This window comes from Platichthys flesus, chromosome 14 (genome assembly GCF_949316205.1).
Source record: "Platichthys flesus chromosome 14, fPlaFle2.1, whole genome shotgun sequence".
Taxonomy (NCBI): Eukaryota; Metazoa; Chordata; class Actinopteri; order Pleuronectiformes; family Pleuronectidae; genus Platichthys; species Platichthys flesus.
The window spans coordinates 7,462,621-7,488,159 of NC_084958.1; the positions used below are offsets into that span (position 1 = coordinate 7,462,621).

General features: G+C 39.7%; 1 protein-coding gene across 1 annotated transcript in view; it reads left to right on the plus strand.

Moving 5' to 3' along the window:
• Positions 1-24,696, plus strand: part of LOC133968437 (sodium channel protein type 4 subunit alpha B-like) — a 41,405-nt gene extending 16,709 nt beyond the window's left edge. Inside the window, exons 9-27 of the mRNA XM_062404441.1 lie at positions 960-1,101; positions 2,494-2,691; positions 2,799-2,984; positions 3,060-3,431; positions 3,586-3,715; positions 4,574-4,812; positions 5,922-6,095; positions 6,417-6,773; positions 10,050-10,460; positions 15,035-15,152; positions 15,255-15,409; positions 16,144-16,317; positions 18,129-18,251; positions 18,686-18,958; positions 19,115-19,168; positions 19,252-19,393; positions 20,079-20,179; positions 20,389-20,659; positions 21,966-24,696. Coding sequence (XP_062260425.1) covers positions 960-1,101; positions 2,494-2,691; positions 2,799-2,984; positions 3,060-3,431; positions 3,586-3,715; positions 4,574-4,812; positions 5,922-6,095; positions 6,417-6,773; positions 10,050-10,460; positions 15,035-15,152; positions 15,255-15,409; positions 16,144-16,317; positions 18,129-18,251; positions 18,686-18,958; positions 19,115-19,168; positions 19,252-19,393; positions 20,079-20,179; positions 20,389-20,659; positions 21,966-23,188 — 4,843 coding nt within the window. The 3' untranslated portion in view covers positions 23,189-24,696. The remainder of the gene's footprint in view (positions 1-959; positions 1,102-2,493; positions 2,692-2,798; positions 2,985-3,059; positions 3,432-3,585; positions 3,716-4,573; positions 4,813-5,921; positions 6,096-6,416; positions 6,774-10,049; positions 10,461-15,034; positions 15,153-15,254; positions 15,410-16,143; positions 16,318-18,128; positions 18,252-18,685; positions 18,959-19,114; positions 19,169-19,251; positions 19,394-20,078; positions 20,180-20,388; positions 20,660-21,965) is intronic.
• The last annotated feature ends 843 nt before the right edge of the window (positions 24,697-25,539 follow it).

The window sequence follows — 25,539 nt, forward strand, 5'->3', positions numbered from 1 at the left end:
TTCATGTTTTTTTTTTCATTATTGCTAATCATCAGTAACAGTTTACCATTTTATCACAGGCTTCTGAAGGTGACGTCACTTCTGTAAGCTTTTTTGTTTATTTTAACATAGGACAAAAAGAAAAGCAGCAAATCCTCATAGCGGATGAGCTTGAACTAGAGGAGGTTGTTGATATTCTTCATATTAAATTATTCAGAAGGTTAATCAGTAAATGTGGGCAGATTAATATTCAGTTGATCAACTGAATATCAATCAATCTTGATGTGATTTTTGCTAATGTTTTGTCATGTTGATTAAAAGAGGGGAACAGATAGATGACAGGCACTACTGCAAAGGGGCAGAGGGAGGGGACAGCCTGACAGGAAGATGTCGCTGGCCTCACGCAGCCTCCTCTATCCTCACTCCTGCACATTACTGAGCATTCCCGCTCAGCTGAACGCTCGGTGAGATCTACAGCTGTTCCCACAGCAGCGCTCTCCTGTCCAGCTGTTTCCCAGCCATTATGAAATTATTCTGCACTCAGACTGACATGGCAGCCCAGCTTGTTCTCAGCTGCTGTACCAAAATATTTGCTGTAATGCCACTATGCTGACAATGAAGATCAGAAACGGAGGCATCGAGCTGACATTTTTCAGAACTGCAATTTGATACCCATCTGGCTCGGTGTAATCCCTTTTTCCACCAGTGCATTATAGTGCTCCTGACTGGAGGGGGTTTCAAGTTCCCTCTTCAGTTGAAGTAATGGTGGCAGTGTATGTACTTACTGACTATGGACTTACTGACCTCTTCTGTACCCTGTGGAGTCAAATGCCACGGGGCTACATGTAGATACTGGAGATGTAAATAACTCTGGTAAAGCAGCCTGCACGCCACCACAGCCATGTCTGTCCCAGCTTTGGTTTATTGGTCCTGTGTCGAAAGCATCTGTCTTCTGCATTTAAATTCTTTGTCCTTTACAGGAAGTGTCCTGATGGATTTGACTGCCTAAAAGTAGGAAGAAATCCAAACTATGGCTACACCAGTTTCGATTCCTTTGGCTGGGCTTTTCTGGCCCTGTTCCGACTAATGACACAAGACTACTGGGAAAAACTCTTCCATCAGGTACAATTTAGTTTTAATCTACGTTATTCTGTGATGTTTTTTGCTTGCATAGAAAAATAATGTATATATTTTTCATTGGCCCACAAGTTTTTACTCAACCACGTATAATGAATCTTGTTTCAAGGAAATGTCATGTGGTTTACCTGGTCAATTGGAGAGAATCACATTGGACACAGAGGATTAACATAATCTTGCAGTGTAGTACATACAGGCAAACAACCTGAGCAGTCAGACAGGATTTAAACAACTCGCTAATCCAACTAGGCCATTTAAAGAAGCTACTGTAAGAGTGAACAAATGCAGAATTTCAAAGCTGATCTACGCATTATTTTTTGAATATTTGTTTTCAATTACTACCTGTTGTGTGAGAAGATTCAATCCTAGTGACAACCCACAGATAATTATCATCTGCAGGTTCCTTCACATGTAGAGAGAGTTTTAGCATCTTGTTTTGAGTCAAAAACGTTACTCTCTCATTAGGGTCTTTGTTTTGGCTGTAATGAACCACAGGTTAGACATTTCAGCTAACTCTCACAGCTCTCACCCTCACCTCTAACAGTAGGAATCTGTTGCCAGCGAAAGGACGCAACTAGTTGAGGAACATAATGGAGAATTTAGCCAGGTATTTTCCTCAAGAGTTATTCAGGACCAAAAGGCAGCAAAAGGTAAACATTCATCAGTTCGCCAAAAACAACTTTATACATTAGTGCCAATGTTGTCCTGTATCAGTCTGGATATGTCAATAATTAAAGGTAAGGTTTGTAAATTTCACTAAAACACTTTTTATCTTGTTTGTTGAAATACGGGATTGGTTGCATATTGTTGCCAACTCTTACTAGCTGTTGCAGGACTAGGATTAGGTATAGGCTACCACCCCTATCTTTAAGTGTTACATGACATTTTTACTATAATTACTTCAAATAGTAAATACTGTGAGAATGTTGAGTATACAGCTTTTTCCGCTGTGTCCAGGGATTAACTAAATAATCCAGCTTCAGTTTAGGCATTAACTCTCTATACTTGTATAACATAGTACATGTATATTATGTTTGCCTGAGCAACACAGTCCGGCAAAATATAACCAACTCCCAATATTATCTATATCACTTACTGTGGCTGGAAAAAAATTGTGAAGTTTTTAGCTAATCTCTCTAAATTGATAATACACCATGGCTATATCATGTATTTTTCTTCTCCTACGGAATAACTACTTCAGATAGATATTGTAAAGCTGTAAGATTTCTTTGATTAAGATTAACTGTCTGAAATTATGGAGTAAACAGTTTCCCATCATAAACATAGACTATATTGTGTCAACAAATATGGCAGCTTTTTAAAAGAATAGTATTTTCCTTTCCTTCAGTTTGACTGACTTTATGTCTGTTTCCTCAGACCCTGCGCTCAGCAGGGAAGACCTATATGATTTTCTTTGTGCTGGTAATCTTCCTGGGGTCCTTCTACCTGGTCAACCTGATCCTGGCAGTGGTGGCAATGGCCTACGAGGAGCAGAATCAGGCAACCATAGCTGAGGCCTGGCTGAAAGAGAGAGAGTTTCAGTTGGCGATGGAGCACCTTCGAAGAGAACAAAGAGTCAGTGCATCACAACCAGTCAACAATTTCACTGTTTCTATTCGACTTTGGACAAACAAAAACATACATCACAATATCCTGTAACACATTTTATTGTCTCTTTGAAGTTGGCGGCAAAGCGACAAGCCCAGGAGACAGACTCAGTGTTGTCCCCAGAGCTGTCTCCATTCTGTCTGAAGACAGGAAGTATACGACGAAACAGCAGCAGAAGAAGAAGATCTCACAGGACCTTGTCAGAGGAAACAGAGGAGGAAGCTGCAGAGGAGAAGTTTGAACCAATGGACGAGCTAATGGTACCACACTCAATATCCTGATTGTCTTTTACGTTTTTTGGACAAGGAGCTAATGTGTCCTCTGTGTCTCCTCAGCCACCTCTGTCTCCCCTGCCTGTCCACCCTCTGCTGGCCACGCTCTCATCTCACCCCCTCAGCTCGAGGAGAGAAAGCCAGATCAGCATGTTCAGCACCTTCCGTGCACGCAACAACTCGGAGGCAGACTTTGGGGACGACGAGTATAGCATTCATGGGGAGGCCTTCAGGAGTCGGGCCGGTTCCACAGCAACACCCTGGAAGAAGAGGGCTGGCAGTGTGAGGAGTCACTGCTCACAAGTCTTCACCCCGAGCCTCACCGTCAATGGTCGTCTCAACATTTCCCTGGACCAAAATGGAGTCACCACTGTCGGCTTGCACACTCCCACCTCCATCCCTGCGTACAGCATGGAGAGGCTCAGAGAAGACACAGTGAGTGATAGATGCTAATGTGTAATTAGAAAAACTTGTGACAATTAGCATTTTTAAACTTGCATACTGAAGTAACTTAACATTGATCTCAAATAACAGCTCACTAAATAAAAGGGAGATGGAGGCTTTGTGTAAAATGTTCTCTGTGTGCCAGAAACCCACCAATGCAGAGGACCCAGTTCCCAGACATCTCCTCCAGCCTTCTCCAACTGTGACCGAGCCTCCTCCAGTGCACAGGAAACGAGGCCTGAGCTCTGTCAGCTTCTTTAGCGATGCCATCGATGGTGAGTCCTTTTCAATATCGAGGGAATTATTTGGCATCCTTGGAACGCCTATTTACTTTCTTGCTAGATGAGCAGATTGTTGTAGCACTCTCATATCTGTTTGTTAAATATGAGGCTCTAACCAGCAGATTTCAGACATTCACTGAACTCTGAACACTTAACACTGTCGGAGTCAGTTGCTCAGGTCCGTCTGTGTGCCCATCTGAGGATACAGTAGGAAAATGTTTGAAAATTCACAGCAAGCGAATGGGTGTGTTGATGACCCCAACAAAAGGATGTGTACTTGGAAAGTCAATGAGATTCAAGATGTTTTAGTGATAAGGGCCGACATTTGTGCCGATGTACTGTAAAGAAAGTGAACTCTGCAGTGAAATATATACTTCATACTCTGCCTAATGCATGTTCTACTCAGGCGCTACCCCTCAAGTGAAGGTTCTGGACAGTTTCCTGTTCGATGTTGTGAACTTATGATCCAATTTTCCAGACATTTTCCGGAGTTCATGTCTGAAAACAGTAGCAATAGTAGGCTTAGGTAAGCAAATACTGGGAAGGAATGGCAAAGTTATCAAATCCAATCACCAGAACCTCTGAAGCTTAATAAATGTTATTCTTGATTTAGTTTTTTTAATTGTTTGAAGTATATAAACATCAGCCATAAAAATGGTATCATCTTCGCATCCAACTCACCACAAGAACCCAAACTATTCCTTTAAACTTTGTTCCTTGGATTGTCACTAAGTTGAGACACAGAGACCACTGGTATTTAAAAATAAATAAGAACTAGCATTAGGGTAGGTTTTAGAGGAAATTAAACAAAAATTCTGAGGATGAAACGTTCACCTCGGTTTCTCTTTGCAGAGCTGGAGGTGTCGAGGCAAAAGTGCCATCCCTGCTGGCTAAAGTTCGCCAAGAAATACCTGATATGGGACTGCTGCTCCTCGTGGCTGATGATGAAGGAGTGGGTGAAGTTCATGGTGATGGATCCTTTCCTAGATCTAGGCATCACCATTTGCATCGTGCTGAACACCCTCTTCATGGCCCTAGAGCACTACCCCATGACTGAGGAGTTCAACACCATGCTTTCAGTGGGCAATCTGGTAAGAGGGGGTTTTAATGATAGGAGCTGAAAGATATCAGGTTTTAACACACCTAATGCTAAGTGTTGTGAGGTGTTAGATGAGCAGTCAAGAGGGCCGACTTATTATGTTCAGATAATGTATTCCTATATGAGACACCTGTGTTTTTATAGCCTGTGACATTGAGCTGGAAACATTCTGTTCCTTTTTCAAATGCTCTACTTGTGATTAACTTTGGTAAGTGTAAGTATTTTTAGAGTGAGGTGGGGTGGTTCCCTCATTGCTTTTCGTCATCACCCTCTACTGGTAAATAATATACCCTGCGATTGTTCAAGTTCACACACTTACAAGAAGAAACATAGAATAAATACTTTGTATTTACTTTTCTTCCACCAAGCAGTTTGATTTATCCCTCCTTGTATGCCTGTTTGTCAGCTTTAGCATGTCCCCAAAATCTGTTTCATGTATTTTGGTCGGAAGTGATTACTTTTTGTAACTCAGTCAGGATATTTTTTGATGTTTTGTTTTGATTTTCATCCAGCCATTTTCTGCTTCTTATCTATAGTTATTGAGATGCCCCCTCCTCTCACCTCCTGTTTTATTATATTCAATTTATTTTTTGTAATATTGTCACAGGGATTGTTCCTTTGATTATTTTCATGAACTATTTGTTAAATGAATCTCTCAGTAGTATTAACTCTAGTGCTCTATAGTTTTTATGCCTCTGCATTATGTTTCCAGGTTGTTTGTCCAGCTCTGCCTATCTTGTGAACAAAATATCTCAGGAATTTTTCGCCATAACACTAATTGTGACAAATGTACAGACAAATGTTGATTGGATAATGTGACTAAGTGACATCATTTAATATCCAAAAGGCCGAAGGTCAACTCAGTCACATTTTAGTAAAATGAACCTTTGCTCAATATGTTCTTGTTCAAATTTCAATCCGATCTGCTCAGTTTCATTGATTCAAATACACACAGTGACATAGAAACCCCACCATTACCTAGGGTTTTAGTGGTGTAACTTCAGTGTGATACACACACACCAGGGAGCAATTGTTAATGCTCACATCAGTGTAGTCAGTCCTACACAGAAGTATAATCCATAATTTATTTGTGTTTTCCAGGTGTTTACTGGGATCTTTACAGCAGAGATGGTGCTGAAGCTGATCGCCATGGACCCTTACTACTATTTCCAACAAGGCTGGAACATCTTTGATGGTGTCATCGTTTGCCTCAGTCTGATGGAGCTGGGTCTTTCCAATGTGGAGGGGCTGTCTGTCCTCAGATCCTTTAGACTGGTAAAATAACATTTATTTCTCCCTAATGCAGAGTTTTTAACTCTGAAACATCTCACTTCATATTTCTATTATCAATATGTCAAACCAAGAGTGATTGAAATATTGTTATTATAGCACTGCATTTTCCTGTTTCTTTTTGCATTAGTTTTATAAATAGGCTACATAAATTAATCATATTGTTAAGACTGAGGATTGGTTGAGAATTCAATAGGACTGAACAATTGCACGTTTGAAACATTTTACAATCAAGCATCAGCATCAGACACAGTTTCCTGTAAAGATGCAACGTGAGTCGTCTTCTTCACCTTGTTTGCTTCTCAGTTACGGGTCTTTAAACTGGCGAAGTCCTGGCCCACTCTCAACACTCTCATCAAGATCATCGGCAACTCTGTGGGCGCTCTGGGAAACTTGACGTTGGTGTTGGCCATCATCGTCTTCATCTTCGCCGTGGTTGGCATGCAGCTGTTTGGAAAAAACTACCAGGATTTTGTGTGCAAGATTTCTATCGACTGTCAGCTGCCTCGCTGGCACATGAAGGACTTCTTCCACTCGTTCCTGATCGTGTTCCGGGTTCTTTGTGGCGAGTGGATCGAAACCATGTGGGATTGTATGGAAGTGGCGGGGCAGCCCCTGTGCATCCTGGTCTTCATGTTGGTCATGGTCATTGGGAACTTGGTGGTGAGTATTAAAGTTAAAATTTGTACATGATTTAAGTTGTGATAACTAGGGCTTGGCAATAAAGCCAAAAAATATATTAGAAAAAAGGTGTCATATTAGTCGATATTGACAAATTTCACAATAATTGACTGAGTTTTGCTACTGAGTGATGGTTGCAGTTTTAAACTCTTCCTTATGAGCTGAGAATGACAAATACTTGATAAACAGTAAAACTTACAAATCCATTTTTACCTATATACTGTGTTTGCACAGTACATAAGCATCATACAAATAGTAGCATAAGACTTTTGTTATATTGCTAAATTATTCTGCGATAATTATTGAACTATTTTATTGTCCAGCCCTAGAAATAAGAATAAATCTGGTGATGAATTTTTCTCAATGTCAAAAAAATCCAATGAAAAGACCAAATTGGATTTTGCACTGCCCCAATGAGAACTGGTGATTCTATTTCAGGAGGATGAGACCTACTTAAAAGGTGTTTGGTGCCTCATTGTGACAAAACTTGCAAACCCTGCTACTGTGTAGCTACAATGGTTTTAAACACACACTAAACACAGAGGATGTGGTTATGTCACAGCATCATGCTAACTGTCCTGCAGATTAGCATTAGCAGGCTTCCAAACAGATCAAGTCTGAATGACAGATAAACCATCTGTTGTCCCTTCTTAGTCATACATGTATTGTATGCATTTGTTGTCGTGCAAAGTTTAGCCACAATATACACATTGTACAGCAGCAGCAGCATTGCTGTAGCCTCGTGTCGACAGGGTTGGATATTTTATCCGCAGCACAATAATTAAGCCTCACAGGGTTTAATTTTGACCTAGGGAATCTTTCAAAAGATCAGCCAAGGTCACTGAGTGTTCTCAATGTAGCTCCAGGTATAGGTTTTTTACACTGGACGAAACGCAGCCAGTACATCACTGCATGCAGCCGTTTCTTTAAAAAAAAAAAGAAGTTAATCTGTTTGACAATTCTGTTTGTACACAACAGCCGTCACTCAGTCACATAGCAAGGATACGTATTTGTCCACCCATATGGTGATTTGTTGTCCAGCTGTGTCCTGTAAGCTAACGTAAATGAGAACAGATCCCGGAAGAGTTTGCGATTGCAGAATGTATTTATAGTCAATGTCTTCTACTTCAAGTGTGGCATTGTTTTAGTGCTCATTAATGAAATATATAAAATTACATACATTAGGTTTTTTATTTGAAAATTGTTACTATCTTTTTTGATAATTTCCTTTAAAGTGAGGTTAAGTTCAGATTTTTTTCCCTGTAACAGGAAATAGTCAGAGATAGATATGTGTAGTGTTGTACATTATCTTAATCCAAACAAAAGAAACAAAAGAATACTACAATACACATACATATGAGCATTCTCTACACTACAATCAATTCAATTCTAAAATCACAATCATTTCAACTGAGTTTTAAAACCTTGGTGGAGCAACAAGGCTTTGTGTGTGTAGTTCATGTCGGATATTGTTCAAACACCTGTCAGCAGTCCAGCATGCCCCCGGCCAATAAATGCTTAATATTTTGAATGGTCTTTGTGCAGATGATGACTGTCACTGTATCGAATGCACAGCTACTGACAGAAATATTTGAACTACAATGTGGAAGCAGAGAAGCGGGTTATAATAGGTTCTGTATCTCCTGATAATTTGCGTGGTGTCATATTACATTTTAGGTTGTCAGACAGACAAACACACCCACACACACACATGCACACATACACGCACACACACACACACACACACACACACACACACACACACACCTTAGCCCAACCCTATAGCTGAGACTGACTCATGATTGGTCGAGCACACGACAGGACCTCACTGCTGTCTTTTCTGTGCAGTCTATGGCTCCAAATGTTCAAGATGTTGGCGTTCGTATCCGGGATGTTTAAGCTTAATTTCTGCATTATGGCAGGAAGTGGAGATGTGTCGTCCATCTTTATAGACGGTCTATGTGAGCAACAGTATCTTTTCAGCCAACAACATCCATGTCCATTGTTTGAAAAATTATGTTAAATATTTTACATCTCCCATTTTTTGGTAAAAATGCGTTATGGTTGATGTCGGGTTCCAAACTGGACAGGTGAAGCTGCATCCCTCAAGTGATAACATAGTCAAATAAATTCAAATGAAGCAACAGTTTTCAGGGTTAAGAAAACTATTGCTTCATTTGAATTGAGTTATATGTTATACATATATTCATATTATTTTATTTAATATTCCCCACTCCTTCACTCTGTAAACTGCTGCTTCATTTAACTTTGACTTTAATATGACTATGTTATATTTTATACACATATTCATATTACTTAATTTAATATTCACTTGACTGTGTCATATGTTACAATGTTATGTTATATGTTATGTTACATTTTGTAAAGTCGCCTACTGCGTAGATGTTTGCCTGCCATGTCATACGAATTTCACTGCTCCGATGACGCTGTCATTGGTGCATGTGACAATAAAATTTGATTTGATTTGATTTGATAGCACTTATTGAATTGTGAAGTGGAATATCACCTTCCTACCTCCAGCTCCACTGTAGATTTAACTATCTTTTCAGCAGCAATGACAATTTAATGTCATGGATGATGATATGACCTTAACAGCAGGTCTTGTTATACACCTGCTAGGCACAGACACATTCAGTGACCGTATTGCCTTGTTAGGGCAAACACCAGATCACAACAGTGCTCCTTATGGAGTCAAAAGACAGAAACCTTCTCTGCACATGTATCGTGGGAAAGCTGTTTATCCAAGGGATTATCCAGGATGCTTAGGGGCGAGAAGGTCGGAGGGCAGTCATCACTAATCATCTGCTCATGCTCTCCTTCTCTGACTGGCTCAGTGGCTAAAGTTGATCCTTAGCAACTGTACCACATCACACATGCACAAGGGTAATGAGTACATAGATCACACAACAACAGAGTATCACATGGGAGTTGGAAACTGGAATACTTTCATTTCATTGTCGTTGAAAGCATCAGTGTCACAGCTTGGTAGAATATCCTCTTGAATTGAAAAGCTGGATTTTTCAGTGTTGACAAAACGTGTTGGATATCATGTGTAGGTGTCATGCATTGGTTATACTTCAGCCTATGGGTTAAACATTCTCAGTTTTGTGAAGAAACATGACTGTTGACATACACCCAATGTAAACACAGCCAAATTAGGTGGTCATAATTTATAACAATCATCTGATCATTTCTCCAAATCCAATGTAATGCAACATAAAATCTGTCTGTAAACAGGTGCTGAATCTCTTTCTGGCCTTGCTGCTCAGCTCCTTCAGCTCCGACAACCTCTCTGCTCCAGATGAAGATGGTGATTTGAATAACATCCAGATCGCTATCGCCCGTATCCAGTCCGGTGTCTCCTGGCTGGCCACAAGGGTTGGCAGACTCCTTAACCGCAGCTCGAAGCGTGACCAGCAGAAGGATAGGGAAGCCAATCAGGCCATCAAGCTGGTTGGCAATCACGTGGAGAGCAATGGTGGAATTTTTGTATGCTATGGAGATAAATATATCATCCCAGAGGAGGACAGCTACATGACCAACCCAAACCTGACCGTCATTGTTCCCATCGCACCCGGAGAGTCAGATGTGGAGTTTCCGGAGGAGGAGGAGATCTCTGAGTCGTCAGAAGATGAAGACAACAAGCCCGTGAGTTTTGTCACCTGTAGAACACATATTGGCTTTTAGAGGTTATCTATCAACACATTCACAAGCTGCTCTACATGTTGCCTTTCTGGATTTTGGCCACAGGTGCATGTGTACATACCAGGTGTTTTTCCTTTGACCACTGATGAAAAATGATGAGCTTTTGATGAGGCAATATGCAGCCCTCACAGAAATATCAACAGCAAGAGGAAGCCAACTTTGAATGTGCTTGTTGTGTTTCATGTAGGTCTTCAAAAACTGGAAACTCAAAATAAACCTTGCTTTTCCTGCTTTTTGCCCAGGACCAGCTGCGATAACTCCATGTGCTGGCAACAACTAAAAAAATGATCAATTACTTATATATAAATATACATTATAAATATAATTTTCATGTCTGGATTTTTCCAATAATTTTGTATTAATTATTCGTTTCCTGAAAATGTATTCTGTAGTTAAGGGATTTGGTAAGAATAGCATTAGAAATCACTTTAAGAAACAACTACATCCAAACCAAGTTAGTATTAATTCCTTGTATGTTTATTAGTTGAAAGTTTATTTTTCATATATTTTAAATTAAAAGCTCAGCTGCCTTGCTGTGGATTTGCTGGAAAAATATCCCATTTAGAACCAAATGACATTTGACCTTTCATGAAATATCGAGGAAATTATTTGGTAGATATTAGAAGCTATCGGCGTATAAAAGTGTTGAATAGTGTTTTGTGACTTGTTTGAATGGCTGATGTGTGGCTTGTTTTGACAGCTGCACTGTAACTACAGTGTATTTTTAAAGCAATGGAGTGTATTTTTAAGCTTATTCTTTGTCATGAACATGTTCACGGTACAGGTATGTGAAAAAGATATCAAAAGAAAGGTATTGCTGACTGTTTAAAAAATGCAGTTCCTGGAACTTGTTGAGGAACCACATGGTATTAGAGGCAGGTTGTTTACTGGCTCTGTGAAGATGTTGTCAGAACATGTTCTTGAAAGTTTTCTTAAAGGATTCATCAGTTCAGCTCTGTTTGTTTTGGCTCCTAGTTTTAAGTGAAATAACATCCAGCAACAATATCACCATTTTCCAGTCCGCAGACTCTGACTGGCTGCTCCTCATGTCAATCAAAAGTGGAGCTTATTGAGGGTTTGATGAGATGAAAGGGGGGAGGGACATTAGGTGTTGCAGGGGTGGGGGTGGGCTGTGAAGTGTACGCAGATGTGGAGGCGTTCCGGACGCATAAGCTGTTAATCTGTCAGGCAGACAAGGTGAACTCTGATGGAGACTAGTGCCCTGGTGGGACAAATAGAAGATGGAAATCCAGATGTTTTATTTCAGTTTAAGTTATTAATAGTTAATGTAGCATCACGCATCGAACATCTGGCAACATTTTCTCAGAAAGCTGAATTATGTGGAGAAAGGATGACCATCAAACAAGATATGACTTTAATATATTTGCAATTGTACTAACTGGCCAAACGATACAGAGAATATTGTTGAAAGCAAATGCCTGGAGAAGTCGATGTGGGGTAATATCAAGTTATTATGCTGATCAAATGTCCAAGGAGCTGTTTCGCTGACTCAGAATCCAGTCTGTGAACCCTAACTCGATCAAATAGTCTGCTCCAGTGTGAGGGGGGCTGGTGTTGTGCTTACAACCATGATTTACTGGGATTTAAGAGAAACCGTAAATGTTAATCCTATTGTTAATACTCCTGTAGTATTCATGGTGTGGCAAGGTAGTAAGCACTTCTTCTATTTGTTTGGGAGAGTGTGGCCTAGGGGATAGAGCGGGTGCTCTGCAGCCAGAAGGTTGCCAGTTCAAATCCCACTCTATCCCATCTGCATGCCTAAGTGTCCTTGGCAAGATACTGAACCCCTAAATGGCCCCTCATAAATGCTGAGTGTTCTAAAAATGTAAGTCGCTTTGGATTAAAAATGACATGTAATGTAATAATGTAATGTAACCACAGTAATACACACGTTAACAGTGTAATTAATACCTAAGTCAGTCAAGCAAAGCTGGTTATTCCCAACACACCTGTGAGAATATGTCTAAACCTGTGTAGGTGGACCATGGATGTATAAGGGCTTTCAGGGGCTTGGGACCACAACACCAGTAATAATTAAGTATTATTTGTAGATTATAATTAGACATTTAGCTAACAGTAGACCACTGGCGGAATAATTGACGATATAGTATTACAATTTTAGGCATTTTAATTTGTAAGATTATCTGGTAAAACCAGGAGCTCTTTTTCACTCTCATGTGTGTACTGTGAATATGAAGTTTATTTTAGCACAAACACAGGGAATCACTTAGCTTTGCTCTGTGAACAGGACACATAATCCACCAACCTCAGCTTTGAAGCTCACTAATTAACATGTTATATCCTGTTTGTTAAATCTGTACTAAAATGGCCAAGTAAAAACAACAGGTTATGGTTTTATCTGGTTGTCAAAATCAGGTTGTGTTTACATGTTGAGATAATTAGTGAACTTTACAGGCACAGCTGTATAAATATGAATGGAGCAATATGATTGGTTGTGAGAATCAGTAATATAAACCACACCCAGATTATAGGACAACCTGTAGGAGAACTCATTGGTGGAGGTAATGCTTTCCCTTGCCTGTTTATTTGTTGGTATATACAGTTGTTTGTTTGTTTGTAAGTAAGATTACAAAAAAACAAGGCGGAAGGGTGCAGTATGGGTCAGGGAAGAACACATCACATTTTGGTGCAGATCTAGGAATTGGTATCACTTTCTTTAACATTGTGAGATCTTGATGTGAAATTAGATGCACATTGTATTTAAGGGGGCTGCTTGGTCTTCTACTCAGTGCCTTATATTTCAGTCCCTCCTGCAGCTCATATGTCTTATGTGGGAATATATAATATAATTCTACACGTAACGGAACTGAAGGAGGTCAGCCATGATCAGCAAACACGTTAGACCTGACACTCCCTCAGCCTTTCCTCCAAGTCATCCTTTACCAAACTCCCTGTTTCTCCCTCTTGCTTCACGCTCATCCCCCCCTCGTGTTTCTCCTGTATTGCTCCACCACTGGGTGTAGAGTCGGTTGGGGTTTTATTGAGGTGGAGGGTGTGTTGCTCCTGTCCTCCCTGGCAGGCGGACAAGAGCAGGCCAGATGTGGAGCCAGGCCCTGCAGAGCAGATTAAACTGACATAGCTGAACAGAGCCAGGCAGGGCCAGGCTGAGATGAGCAGGCTGCAGTCTGGCGCTCTCTCTCCCTCTTCGCCTGCCATGCTCCACTCTACACCACACCAGTATTAGGCATCAGGGAAAATGGAAATGAAAAAAACTCTCCTACAGCCCTCTATCAGCTTAACAGGACATCAGCAGCTGCTCCGTAGTCTGGGAGGTTACATTTTACATTTGAAGAGCTTTAAACACAAGAAAAATGACAAGAGTGTAATTATTATTTTGACAATTGTTGCTAAATTTGATTACAGATATAGTGAGCCACTTTACAGCAGAGAGCAATCAGCCGATTGTTTGCATGTGTTACAGTCACATACATGGGGCCATCACCAGTGATCCTGCTTTGATATTCTCTGATCAGTCAGAACATTTTACCAGTTTTAATGTTTTTGCTGATCTATGTTTAATCCTGACTCGTCAAAATGTGCAGAGCGCCCCTTTCTCTTCACGCTGTCTTTAAACACTAAGATGGTTATGCTGGTAATCTTGTTTCCAGGTCCCGTGAATGCTCTGTAATGCTGGATTAGACCTCATACCATTTAAAGGATTGAAACTGCACCTCTGTCCTATGAATCAAGTTAAATATGTTGCTGATATAATACAAGAAAATCTCGTCAGAATTGTATTAAGGCTCAAGAGAGATTGAAAGGCAAATACAGAGGAGAACAAGTGAAAACAAAATCCTGTATCTTCCTGTTTATTGTATTTATCTACTACAAAATGGAATAGTTTCTCTCTTGGGTCATGCCCCACACCTCCACAAAATGTCATTTTGTTCAATAGTTTTTTAATTTATTCCTTGACAGACACACAGCAATGCATGGTACAAAGGCTCAAGGCCCAACAGTCCACATAAATTCAGCTAAGATGTACGAAATTGCACACACTCATAGATATCACTTCCCTCAATATGTCTTGATTGTTTTTCATCAAGACCCATGACCTATTCTCTAATGTTAAAGAAAGCAATTCCTGGATCGACCCCTTGTCCTGATCTATTTAATGTTGTTGTTTTATTACCCATGTCCTATCCCTCCACCAAGTTTCATAGAAATCATTTCAGTGTTTTTTTTTTTAAATCCCGACGACAAGACACTAAAAACAAACAAAAACAAACAGAGGTTGAAAACATAACGTCCTTGGCAGAGGTAAGAATGCTGCTGCACCGCTCAGCTCATGTGGGAACTTGACAGCACATCAGACATCTGGTTACAACCCAATCAGAGATGACACAGCAGGTGTTTGTAGTTTGTTATATCTCCATGTGCAGCAGACAGGTCCAGTTGGGTATAGATAACATATCTACTACTAAACACAATATACTGTATGTTGGTTGGTAACAGTGAGACTTGTCATTTCTCAGGAGATGGTCAGCCTGTCAGAGGGCAGCACAGTGGACCTGAGGAAGCCTGGAGAAGAGAAAGACAACATATCAGAGCTGGCTGAGGAGAGCATGGAGCCAGAGGAGTGCTTCCCTGAATGTGAATATAACATTTTGTAACCATACAACAACTGCTGACATACTTTGCTGTGCTTCGGTATTCACCTTCATGTGACTGGTTTGTTTTCACTCTAACCCTCAGTGTGCATGAGGTACTGTCAGTGCTGTGACATCGACACCAGCCACGGTCTTGGCGAGGCCTGGTGGAGGCTGAGAAAGACCTGCTACCAGATCGTGGAACATAGCTGGTTTGAGACTTTCATCATCTTCATGATCCTGCTCAGCAGCGGAGCTTTGGTAAGGCTGATAGATAGACTAATCAAATTAGCATAAACTTTATGTATTTTCTTCTAATTCAAAGCACAGTTTTATAAAATGTGATATCCTTAAGATTGCTGGCTAGGCTGATTATGTTATAATCTGTTATTAACAGCAGTTTTTATACATCAAGTCCCAGAGTTGCGTAGGCAAACACTCTTTGAGGAGCTTCTTTGTCAGAAAGGGCTACTAGTGTATCTGTTTACAGTGCAGTCGTAACTTGATAAATACTTTCATACAGCTGTATGAGGGCGGACAGTACGAGGCTGTTATCAATGCCATGAAATGACAAACAGTAAAAACGGTGCATTCTGCCACTAACAATGCAAACTCCTATATTAAGAGATTATTAACTGGTAAAAGCATATAAATGTAGACCTTTTATAACTTCTGCTTGCATAATAAAAGCATTTGTTTGCATACGAGATCTAAATCATAATATTGCATCCTGACTTCTCAAGCTTTACGGTTTTGATAACAACATTCCTGTAGTAGTCCCCTGCAGTAACTTTTTTCACTAAGTGATATGGAAGGGGCATAATAACTGTAATGCTAAGTTCTTATATCTAAAATACATGACTTCTAAATCATCATTGCACTTAAAAATCAGAACAAAGAACTTCCCAGACATATGTTATTTTTGTATTTTAAACTAACAGCAGTAGTGTATTGAAGATGTGTTTTCTCACACTGCTCCTCCTGAACTGCTGCAGGCGTTCGAGGACATCTACATCGAGAAGAGAAAGGTCGTGAAGGTGGTGCTGGAGTACGCTGACAAGGTCTTCTCCTACATCTTTGTGCTGGAGATGTTCCTGAAATGGATCGCGTACGGTTTCAAGAAATATTTCACCAACTACTGGTGTTGGCTCGACTTTCTAATCGTGGACGTAAGTGAACACTGATCCGTGCCTCCTGTGTTTTTGTTGCACTACACAAGAAGATGCCGTCAATGGAGAATTGCATGTTGAGAATTCAAGTTGAACTATAATCTGTGTCATTGTAGCAAAATAGTTTTCATGTTTGTAGGATTCAAATGTCAGCACATACAGGAGAAGACTTGACAGTTAATCTGTACTCTGCAGAAACTGATACTTCTTCACTGATACTGTTCTAAACCCATCTCTTACTCCTACCGCTAAACCACCCATACTGCTACATCACACACCTAACAGTCGTCAAATTGTACATTTGCTTTTATGCCAGGATTTGACCTGACAAGTTAAAATTCATTTAAAAGTCATCAGAGTCATGTAACACTCTGTGAACATGTTTGGCTAAAATGGATGTGGCCCTGAAGCATATAGTCATCCAAAGTGCCCGCGGCGCTCAGCCCGAGGCCTGACTTCTCCTCTGATCTCACCTGCTGTTACACAGATCGCCACAGACCGCTCTATTGTTAGGGTAAGTTCTAGTGGGCAGGTCTCAGGTGAGTATGGGCTGGAGTGGGGATAGGAAACTCGCATCTGCATCTCAATTGCTTTCTGTGTTTCTTCACTCGTAAATGCTTTCTGTTGTGATATCAGAAGCCACCGTCTTGATCCAAAACAAACGTGTATCTTATGAGATTTCTTGTCTTTGAATCAGTTACTTCAAGACCTTGGCTTTTATATCAGAAACAAATGCAGTGCCATGTACTCTGAGGTCTATCTACAGAAGATCTGGTGTAGCCGACTCCGTATACTAAACCTACAAATACCTAATTTGTCTTATTTGCAATTTAGTAAAACACTGGTTGAGTTTATGTCTTTATTCTGTGTCTAATCCATGCACTGAGTGTTATTTCTTATGTCTGTTCTTAAAGAAATTATAGATCTTGTTGATATTTGCAGCTACAGTATCTTTTCTTTACTTACCTTCTTTAATGTGCTTTTTGTATTTTTGCGTCTTCCGGAGCCAAACACTTCTCTAGTCCTGAGAATAAACTTTGAGTATCTTCTTTAGATATATTGGACAAACACCTGTTTAAATAGACTTTTATAAAGAAATACAGACTATCGGGACCTTATTAGTCCAAATTGGTTTTAATGAACTTGTTGGATCAATCAGATGCAAATTGGGATATCAATTTGGCAAAGACAGATACAAATTCTTTATAAAACTCACTCTATTTGATATATATACATATTTCATATGCATATATAGGTGAGTATGCATGCATAGACTCCATTTGTCCATGTGTGCATACTTGTCTGTGTTTTGTCATCATCGATCATGACATGGATTTCTCGTTTCTTCCATTTATATCATCTCATTTTCATTCATAGCTGTCACCCAAGGGTCATTCAACAGCGGAATACCATTTTGTTTTTTTTGTTTTGGATGTAGAATAGAGTGGAAATCTAAATTTGCGTAAAGATGATAAAAGAACCATACCAAATCTAAACCTCGAAAGCAAAATAGTCGTGTTCCAAACTGTGGATTGTCCCAAAATACAAAGACAATCAAATATGGCTCATCAGATGTTTTTTTAACTAGTCTTTTTTTTTTCTTTTATCAAGCTTTCTTTTCTTTAAAAATGTATATTACTGGTTAGAAAATATGTGCAGTTCCTTCGCATATGCATTCTACTGTCTTATGTGCTGTAAAAAATATTGCGAATTTTCCTCCAAAGGTTTAAACCAGGATTATTAACATACACAGACTTTTAATTTCATTTTCTGATTCTCCCAGTCTACTTGTCTTCCTGTGCCCCCTGCAGGTGTCGTTGATAAGCCTGGTGGCAAACTCACTGGGATATTCCGACTTCACTGCCATCAAGTCCCTGAGGACCCTCCGGGCTCTGAGACCTCTCAGAGCTCTGTCCAGATTCGAGGGCATGAGGGTGAGAAATGTCACACATTCTATTTTCAGCACTGATCCTGTTGACTGCTGAGTAACCCTGATTAATATCAGGAGTATTTTATTTATTATTCTTTAAACAATTCTCGTTTAATAGTTTACACCAAGAATACGGAATTTCAACTGTCCAGTGTTTTTTAGGAGCTGTCATTTCGTCCATCTTTACATACGGTCCATGATGGTGACACACCAACTTTAGCATTTAGCTTGAAACACCACAGAGGCGCTAAAATGGCTTAAGATTGGTCTTGTTATGTCTTGGCTTATAACTAAGAAACAGAAGAAACAACAACTTCAAGTGGTATTATAAGGTCTTAAATTCTTAAATTGAAACTTTTTATGGCTGTAGACTCTCTGCAACTATAAGGATAACCCCTGCCTGTTAGCCTGAGTTGCATCTTGTCTGTTGCTCACCAGGTGGTCGTGAACGCTCTTATTGGAGCCATTCCCTCCATCATGAACGTGCTGCTCGTGTGTCTCATCTTCTGGCTCATCTTCAGCATCATGGGAGTCAACCTGTTCGCCGGCAAGTTTGGCAAGTGCGTGAACAGAACGGGCTTCATCCACAGTATCACCTTGGTCAACAACAAGTCTGAGTGCCTCGCCATGAACGACACCCAGTTCTACTGGACTAAAGTGAAGGTTAACTTCGACAATGTGGGACTCGGGTACCTGTCCCTGCTGCAAGTGGTGGGTTTCTCTGTTTTTTCATCAGGAATCATGTCAGTCAGAGTGACATTAATATAGGTTGAGTAGAGATTGTTGTTTTTTAATAGATAATAGTCAATGCTTCACAGTGTAAAGCAGTGCTAAAGCCCTAACGTTGTGTAATGTATTTCATTAAAGGCCACGTTTAAAGGTTGGATGGAGATAATGCATGCAGCTGTTGACTCAAGAGGAGTAAGTGTATCTTTGTTATTGTACAGCTGACAGCATATCATCTACATGCTAGTGTAAGAACTTAAACAACTGCTTGTTTTCAGGTGGAGGAGCAGCCCATCAGAGAAATCAACCTCTACATGTACCTATACTTTGTCATCTTCATCATATTCGGCTCCTTCTTCACCCTCAATCTCTTCATTGGTGTCATTATTGACAATTTCAATCAGCAGAAGAGAAAGATGAGTATTAACAACACAGATGTTAGACCTGGATCACATGTTTTTTATGTTTACTTAATCAGGAAGTCATTGAGTTTAAGAGACATCTCAGAGAAAGAAACCATCACAAAAACACAATCAAGAAAAATCAGGATCAGCATCAAAAAAACTTTAATGAACCCTGGGGGGAAGTTTTGTTAAAGTCGCTCCAGTCAAGAATAGAAATATATACAGACCAAAAAATGATGATAGATAGAAATACAAAACATAATTTAGAGTACAAGATTAAGATTTTGTACAAAAATGTGTGTGTTATAATACAGTACATAAAAAAAGAAGTAAAATAGGAAAGAAAACGGTTTATACAATAATACAGTGTATACTGTGGAAGATAACCTGTTATAAATAAAGTTTAATGTGCTGACAGGGTGAAATAAGTCTAGGGCTGGTCTATTGAATAGGGCATTCTCCAATTGAGAAAGAAGACACTGCAATTATACAAAACATGGGACCTGCTTCTGAAAGTAAAATAATTCTTGACCTTTTTGTTACCTGCACCTCAACTAATTCCTCTTCCTCTGGCACAGGAATATTTACCACATAAATATGGCCAAGATCTGGATGCAATAGGTGGTTTTAACTAAATACATTGAACAATATAAAAGTTATTTCTGTCAAAATAATGTACGTTTTTTTTGGTTTATACTTAGGTGGACAGGATATCTTCATGACTGAAGAACAGAAAAAGTACTATAACGCCATGAAGAAGTTGGGATCGAAAAAGCCACAAAAGCCGATACCAAGACCTGCGGTAAAATAACATAATCCTCAAAAGAAATTAAATATTGCCCTGTTTTTTGGATGTTTAGAACATATTTTTACTTCCATAATTAGTTAAATATTTTATATTACTTTAATACCCCCTAACCCTGCACATCAACCTGTCCACTAACACTGTTGATAATGTATACATTTTTCTCTGTCCTCTGACTGAATCACTGTTTGTTTCCTAATCCACAGAACGCTCTCCAAGCCTTCTTCTTCGATCTCGTTGCCAAGCAAGCCTTTGACATCATTATCATGATGCTCATTATCGTCAACATGGTGACCATGATGGTGGAAACAGATGAGCAGTCCGAGCGCATGGAGTCCATCCTCAACAAGATCAACCTGGTCTTCATTGTGATCTTCACCACCGAATGCCTGATCAAGATCTTTGCCCTCCGTTGTTATTTCTTCACAGTTGCATGGAACATCTTTGACTTTGTGGTGATCATTCTCTCTATTGTGGGTACGTATAAAAGTGCAAAAGGGCGGGTCATTTTTCAATATCATTGGTCTAACTGCTTGCTGTGAGCAGAATATCATTTTAATATTTAGAGACACATATTTCTCGTGGAGTAATTCTAAAAATGTTCTTTTGTTTTATAACACATCATAAACTAGACTCAGTGCAGTGCATACTACTGCCAAGGCTCAAAGTCCCTTTAAATTCAATCAAGCTGCACCAAATTCCACACTCGTAGATATCAGTTCCCTAATTAAGATTTTTGAGGTATTGATCTTGCTTTCATACAAACAAACAAACAGACAGGGGTCAAATGTTACCTCCTTACCAGAGATTAAGATTAACATCTTGCTCTTGTTCAACGAATGAAAGCTTTAACACTTCATTGTTCTGGCTTTACCGATAAGCACTCTTCATTCTGAAGCCATTTACATTTCCCCATATTCACAACCTCTGAATGGATAAATCTCTGATTTCTATTGTGATACATGGAGATACAGTCTCCGTTTTCATTAACTGCTAAAGGAAATATTTGGCTTTTAGGTTTTAATGCTTTAATATGGTCATGAGCCTGAGCACACTTTGTTTGTCTGTCTTTTAGTGGAAGCCTACATTGGGTTATTAGAGCTTTTTTAATGAAAAATTAGAAGATTTGAGCAATTTTATAGTTGTGTTTAAGGAGGTTATGTTTTCATCTGCATTTGTTGTCTGCATTATACAAAATAAACTGGACGGATTACTTTGAAACTTGTTGGAAATATGCTGCATTTGTCAGGAAAGAACCTGTTACATTATATATATGAGATATCTATACGTGTATGCAATTTGGTGCAGCTTGTTTGAATTTAAGGGGAGTATTGGGCCATTTCTAGTTTTGAAAATAGAATAGCACTCATTGCCTACCTCTGCCAATTCCTCACAGCCCCCTTAAATTCAAATAAGCCTTATAGCAAAGGCCACATTACTGTTCTCAGCTTTACACTGATGGGAGTTACAGGTGCAAGTATGACATCAGACTTGATCCAGATTTTTAACTAAAATGTTGAATAATCTATCTCTCAATGATAAAGAAAGTGGGAAATAATTCCCAGATCTGCACTCTAATTTGGATCCGCACAGAAAATGTAATGGGTTCTTCCCTGACCCACAGCAAATCCTTCCACTAAATTCCGTGGTAATCCGTTGAGTAGTTATTGCGTAATCCGGCAAACAAATAGAAAGAAACAAATGCAGATGAACAAAAATAAAGTCCTTGGTGGAGCTGTTGCGACAAACCTGATCTTGTCTTTGTGTTTCTCTCTCCTTTCAGGGATTGTTCTTGCAGACATCATTGAGAAGTACTTTGTATCTCCGACCCTGTTTCGAGTCATCAGACTGGCGAGGATAGGACGTGTACTTCGACTTATACGTGCAGCCAAAGGAATACGAACTTTACTGTTTGCCTTAATGATGTCCATGCCAGCACTGTTCAACATCGGCCTCCTGCTTTTCCTCGTCATGTTCATCTATGCTATCTTCGGAATGGCAAACTTCGCCTACGTGAAAAAACAAGATGGGGTCGACGACATGTTTAATTTTGAGACTTTTGGAAATAGCATGATCTGCCTTTTTCAGATCAGCACCTCCGCAGGTTGGGACAACCTCCTTAGTCCGATCATGGCCAACTCGCCAGAAGAGTGTGATGTTAATTTTGTCAACACCGGCACCAACACCCGGGGAAACTGTGGCAGCCCGTCAGTGGGCATTGCTTTCTTTGTCAGTTACATTATCATCTCTTTCCTCATTGTGGTAAATATGTACATAGCTATTATTCTGGAGAACTTCAGTGTTGCCACGGAGGAAAGCACAGAGCCCCTGAGCGAGGATGACTTTGAGATGTTTTATGAGGTTTGGGAGAAGTTTGATTCCGAGGCAACACAGTTCATTGAGTTTTCGATGCTCTCAAGCTTTGCTGACAATTTGTCTGAGCCGCTGCGCATCGCCAAGCCCAACAGGATCAAGTTGATCTCCATGGACCTTCCCATGGTCAGCGGGGACAGGATCCACTGCCTGGACATCCTGTTTGCCTTCACGAAGCGTGTCCTCGGTGAGTCGGGCGAGATGGACGCGCTCAAGCAGCAAATGGAGGAGAAGTTCATGGTGACAAACCCCTCCAAGGTTTCCCACGAGCCCATCACCTCCACGCTGCGTCGCAAGCTGGAGGAGGTGTCTGTGATCATCATCCAGAGGTGTTACAGGAGGCACCTGGTCCGCCGGCATATGAAACAGGCGTCCTACCTCTACAGACAAATAAACTACGAGACTGTGGTGGATGTGGAGAACGCTCCAGAGACAGAGGGGCTGATAGCCTCCATGATACAGCACTATGGGCTTGAGATTGTACAGACAACAGAAGACACTCTCTTGTCCTTACCACCATCGTATGACAGCGTTACCATGGCAGCCGGCGACCTCTCGGAGGTCGTCAGATCAATATCCAGAGACTCTGAACTTGGAGAGCCTGGTGAAAACTATGAAGAAACTTTTCTTTGAGACTAGACTGTGTGGAAAGAGATAGTGTGGTTTTATATAGCTCAAAATATCTCATGGTCAAAGAGATTACATTTTATATACACATATATTTATATGCTGAGGAAATAGGCTTTATTTTTAAGTAACTCACCGCCTCTATTTAAACTGAACAATCCACAATTACAGTTAATACCTTCATCCATTAGAGGAGAACACTTCTATCCTCACTAACCAGAAAATAAAGAAATCTCTGTTTTTAATGTCTATCTATATATTACATGAATAACAGGGGATTACACTTCTTACCTGCTTATGGAGTATTTTCCTGTCTTTAGTCAAGAGTGTTGTCAGTAGGACTTTTTGATTTCGTGTTCAGAGTTTGTAATACTTTATCTCAAAACCCTGCTCTCGCACTCAAATAGCCCCTGCTTCCACTCAGATTCTTTCTGCTTGTGCTCAAACTTTGCGCAAACACTCAGATTTCCTGCGCTCCAGCTTCAGCTCTACCCTTCATGCTGCTTCAGTGCACGAGTGAGACGTCTGCTCTCAGAGTGCTTCCTTCATCTCTTTACGTTGGTTTGTTGGTTGGTTTCTTTGTAAATTAGTTTGTTTGTAAGCAAGATTAAACGACTTGAAACTTGGTGGAAGGACATGTTATAGGTCAGGATGAATTCATCAAATTTTGGTGTGAATCCAGATCAGAGGAAGGATCCAGGATTTGTGGTCACTTTCTTTGCAAGATCAGGTGAGTTTTAAAGGTTTAATCTATTTCTCTTAGAATAATGTATGCATCTAAAGCAACAACAATATATTTTCCCTTTTGAATAGCACTCTATCTTCCAATGTTAATAATTCCTGAAACTGCCACCTGATCTGTATCAGCATAAACATTTAATGGGTTCTTCCTAGAATAGATGCAAGCTACATCCTAGTTTAAAGGAAATCTGTTCAGTTGTCTGCGTGTTATCTTCCTTACAAACAAGCAAACATACGAACCAATCAAAAGACAGCGTTGAAAAGATGACTTCCTTGGCAGAGGTAATGATAGGGACACGGGCTCAATAGGATTAAATGTATTCATTCCATCACACAGACACATGAACAAAACCTACTTTCCAGTTATTACTCAATATGCATCACTCAAAATGCATCTTGTTGAGGATGGACTCCACGCATCACTTTAATTTGCCATTTTCTGGTCAAACAAAGTTTAGCTTCAACATATTTAATAAAATGAAAGGATGTGTTAACTAATGAGCCCTGAATTATGTGCCTGATATTGATTGTCGCCCGCACACTTCTCTCAACCTCTTTAGACCATTGAATTTGATCTGATGGATGTGGAGTGGAGAAGCATGAATGCACTGAAAGCTCATTTTGTAACTGACTGTATAAAGGGGCTGTTTATTTAATGTAAAGCTCATTTCTACCTGTTTTTTTGTAATGTATTTATATTGAAAGACAATGTCAGTGATTCATGATAACACAATATGATGAAATTATATAAATATACTGTGTTAATTTTGATATAAAAGACTTTCCTTCAGAACCAGATGGTCTGTATTTGTATTTAGATCGATCACTTCATGGGCTCTTTATTAAATGGTAAAAAAAAAAGGTATATTTTGGGGTTTTCCAACTGTCATTATAGCTCAAATAGATTCATGTGTAGATTATTTTGAAAACTAAAGTTAAGAATCTTAAAAATAACAACGCGAGGCAAAACTGTGAAGTGTCTCTGTCATTTTCACATGCATACCCAGTTAGCTGATTTGACCTCATTACCAGGCAGGGCACCGTTAAATCTCTTTCTGAGTACATGTGTATAAAAAACAGGACAGATGTGCGCAAACCTCTGCATCTCCATGGCTGTCTGTCCTTGCCCTTTAAAGGTTGAGTTTGTTTATAATGCCTCCACAAATGCATGATCTGTGCCATTAATTATTCTGTCTATTTATTGAAATAATCATTGAAGAGCAGGTGCTTACACACACACTCACACACACACACACAAACACACAGAGAGAGAGAGAGAGGGAATATTACACAGCTATTCTGCTGCATGATCTATCACCAAAAACTCTACTGTAATCGTGGAAAATTTAAAAGTAAATACTGACCAGCCATTAAAGAATATAATAAATCTAAGGAAACGGAAGATAAATATTTAGGACATTTGCGTGTATTGAGCAGGACTGTTGCTTTCTCAACACGTTAGTTAGTATTGGACAAAAAGGTTTTGTAATATTTCAATTTTGGTGCCAATCTCTAAGTTAATAGCTGAGCACTCCAACAATTTTCAGTTTGGAAAAAAAAATCATCAAGGGTGCCAATTTGGATTTATCCCCAAAGAGATTTCCTCTCTCTGGTTG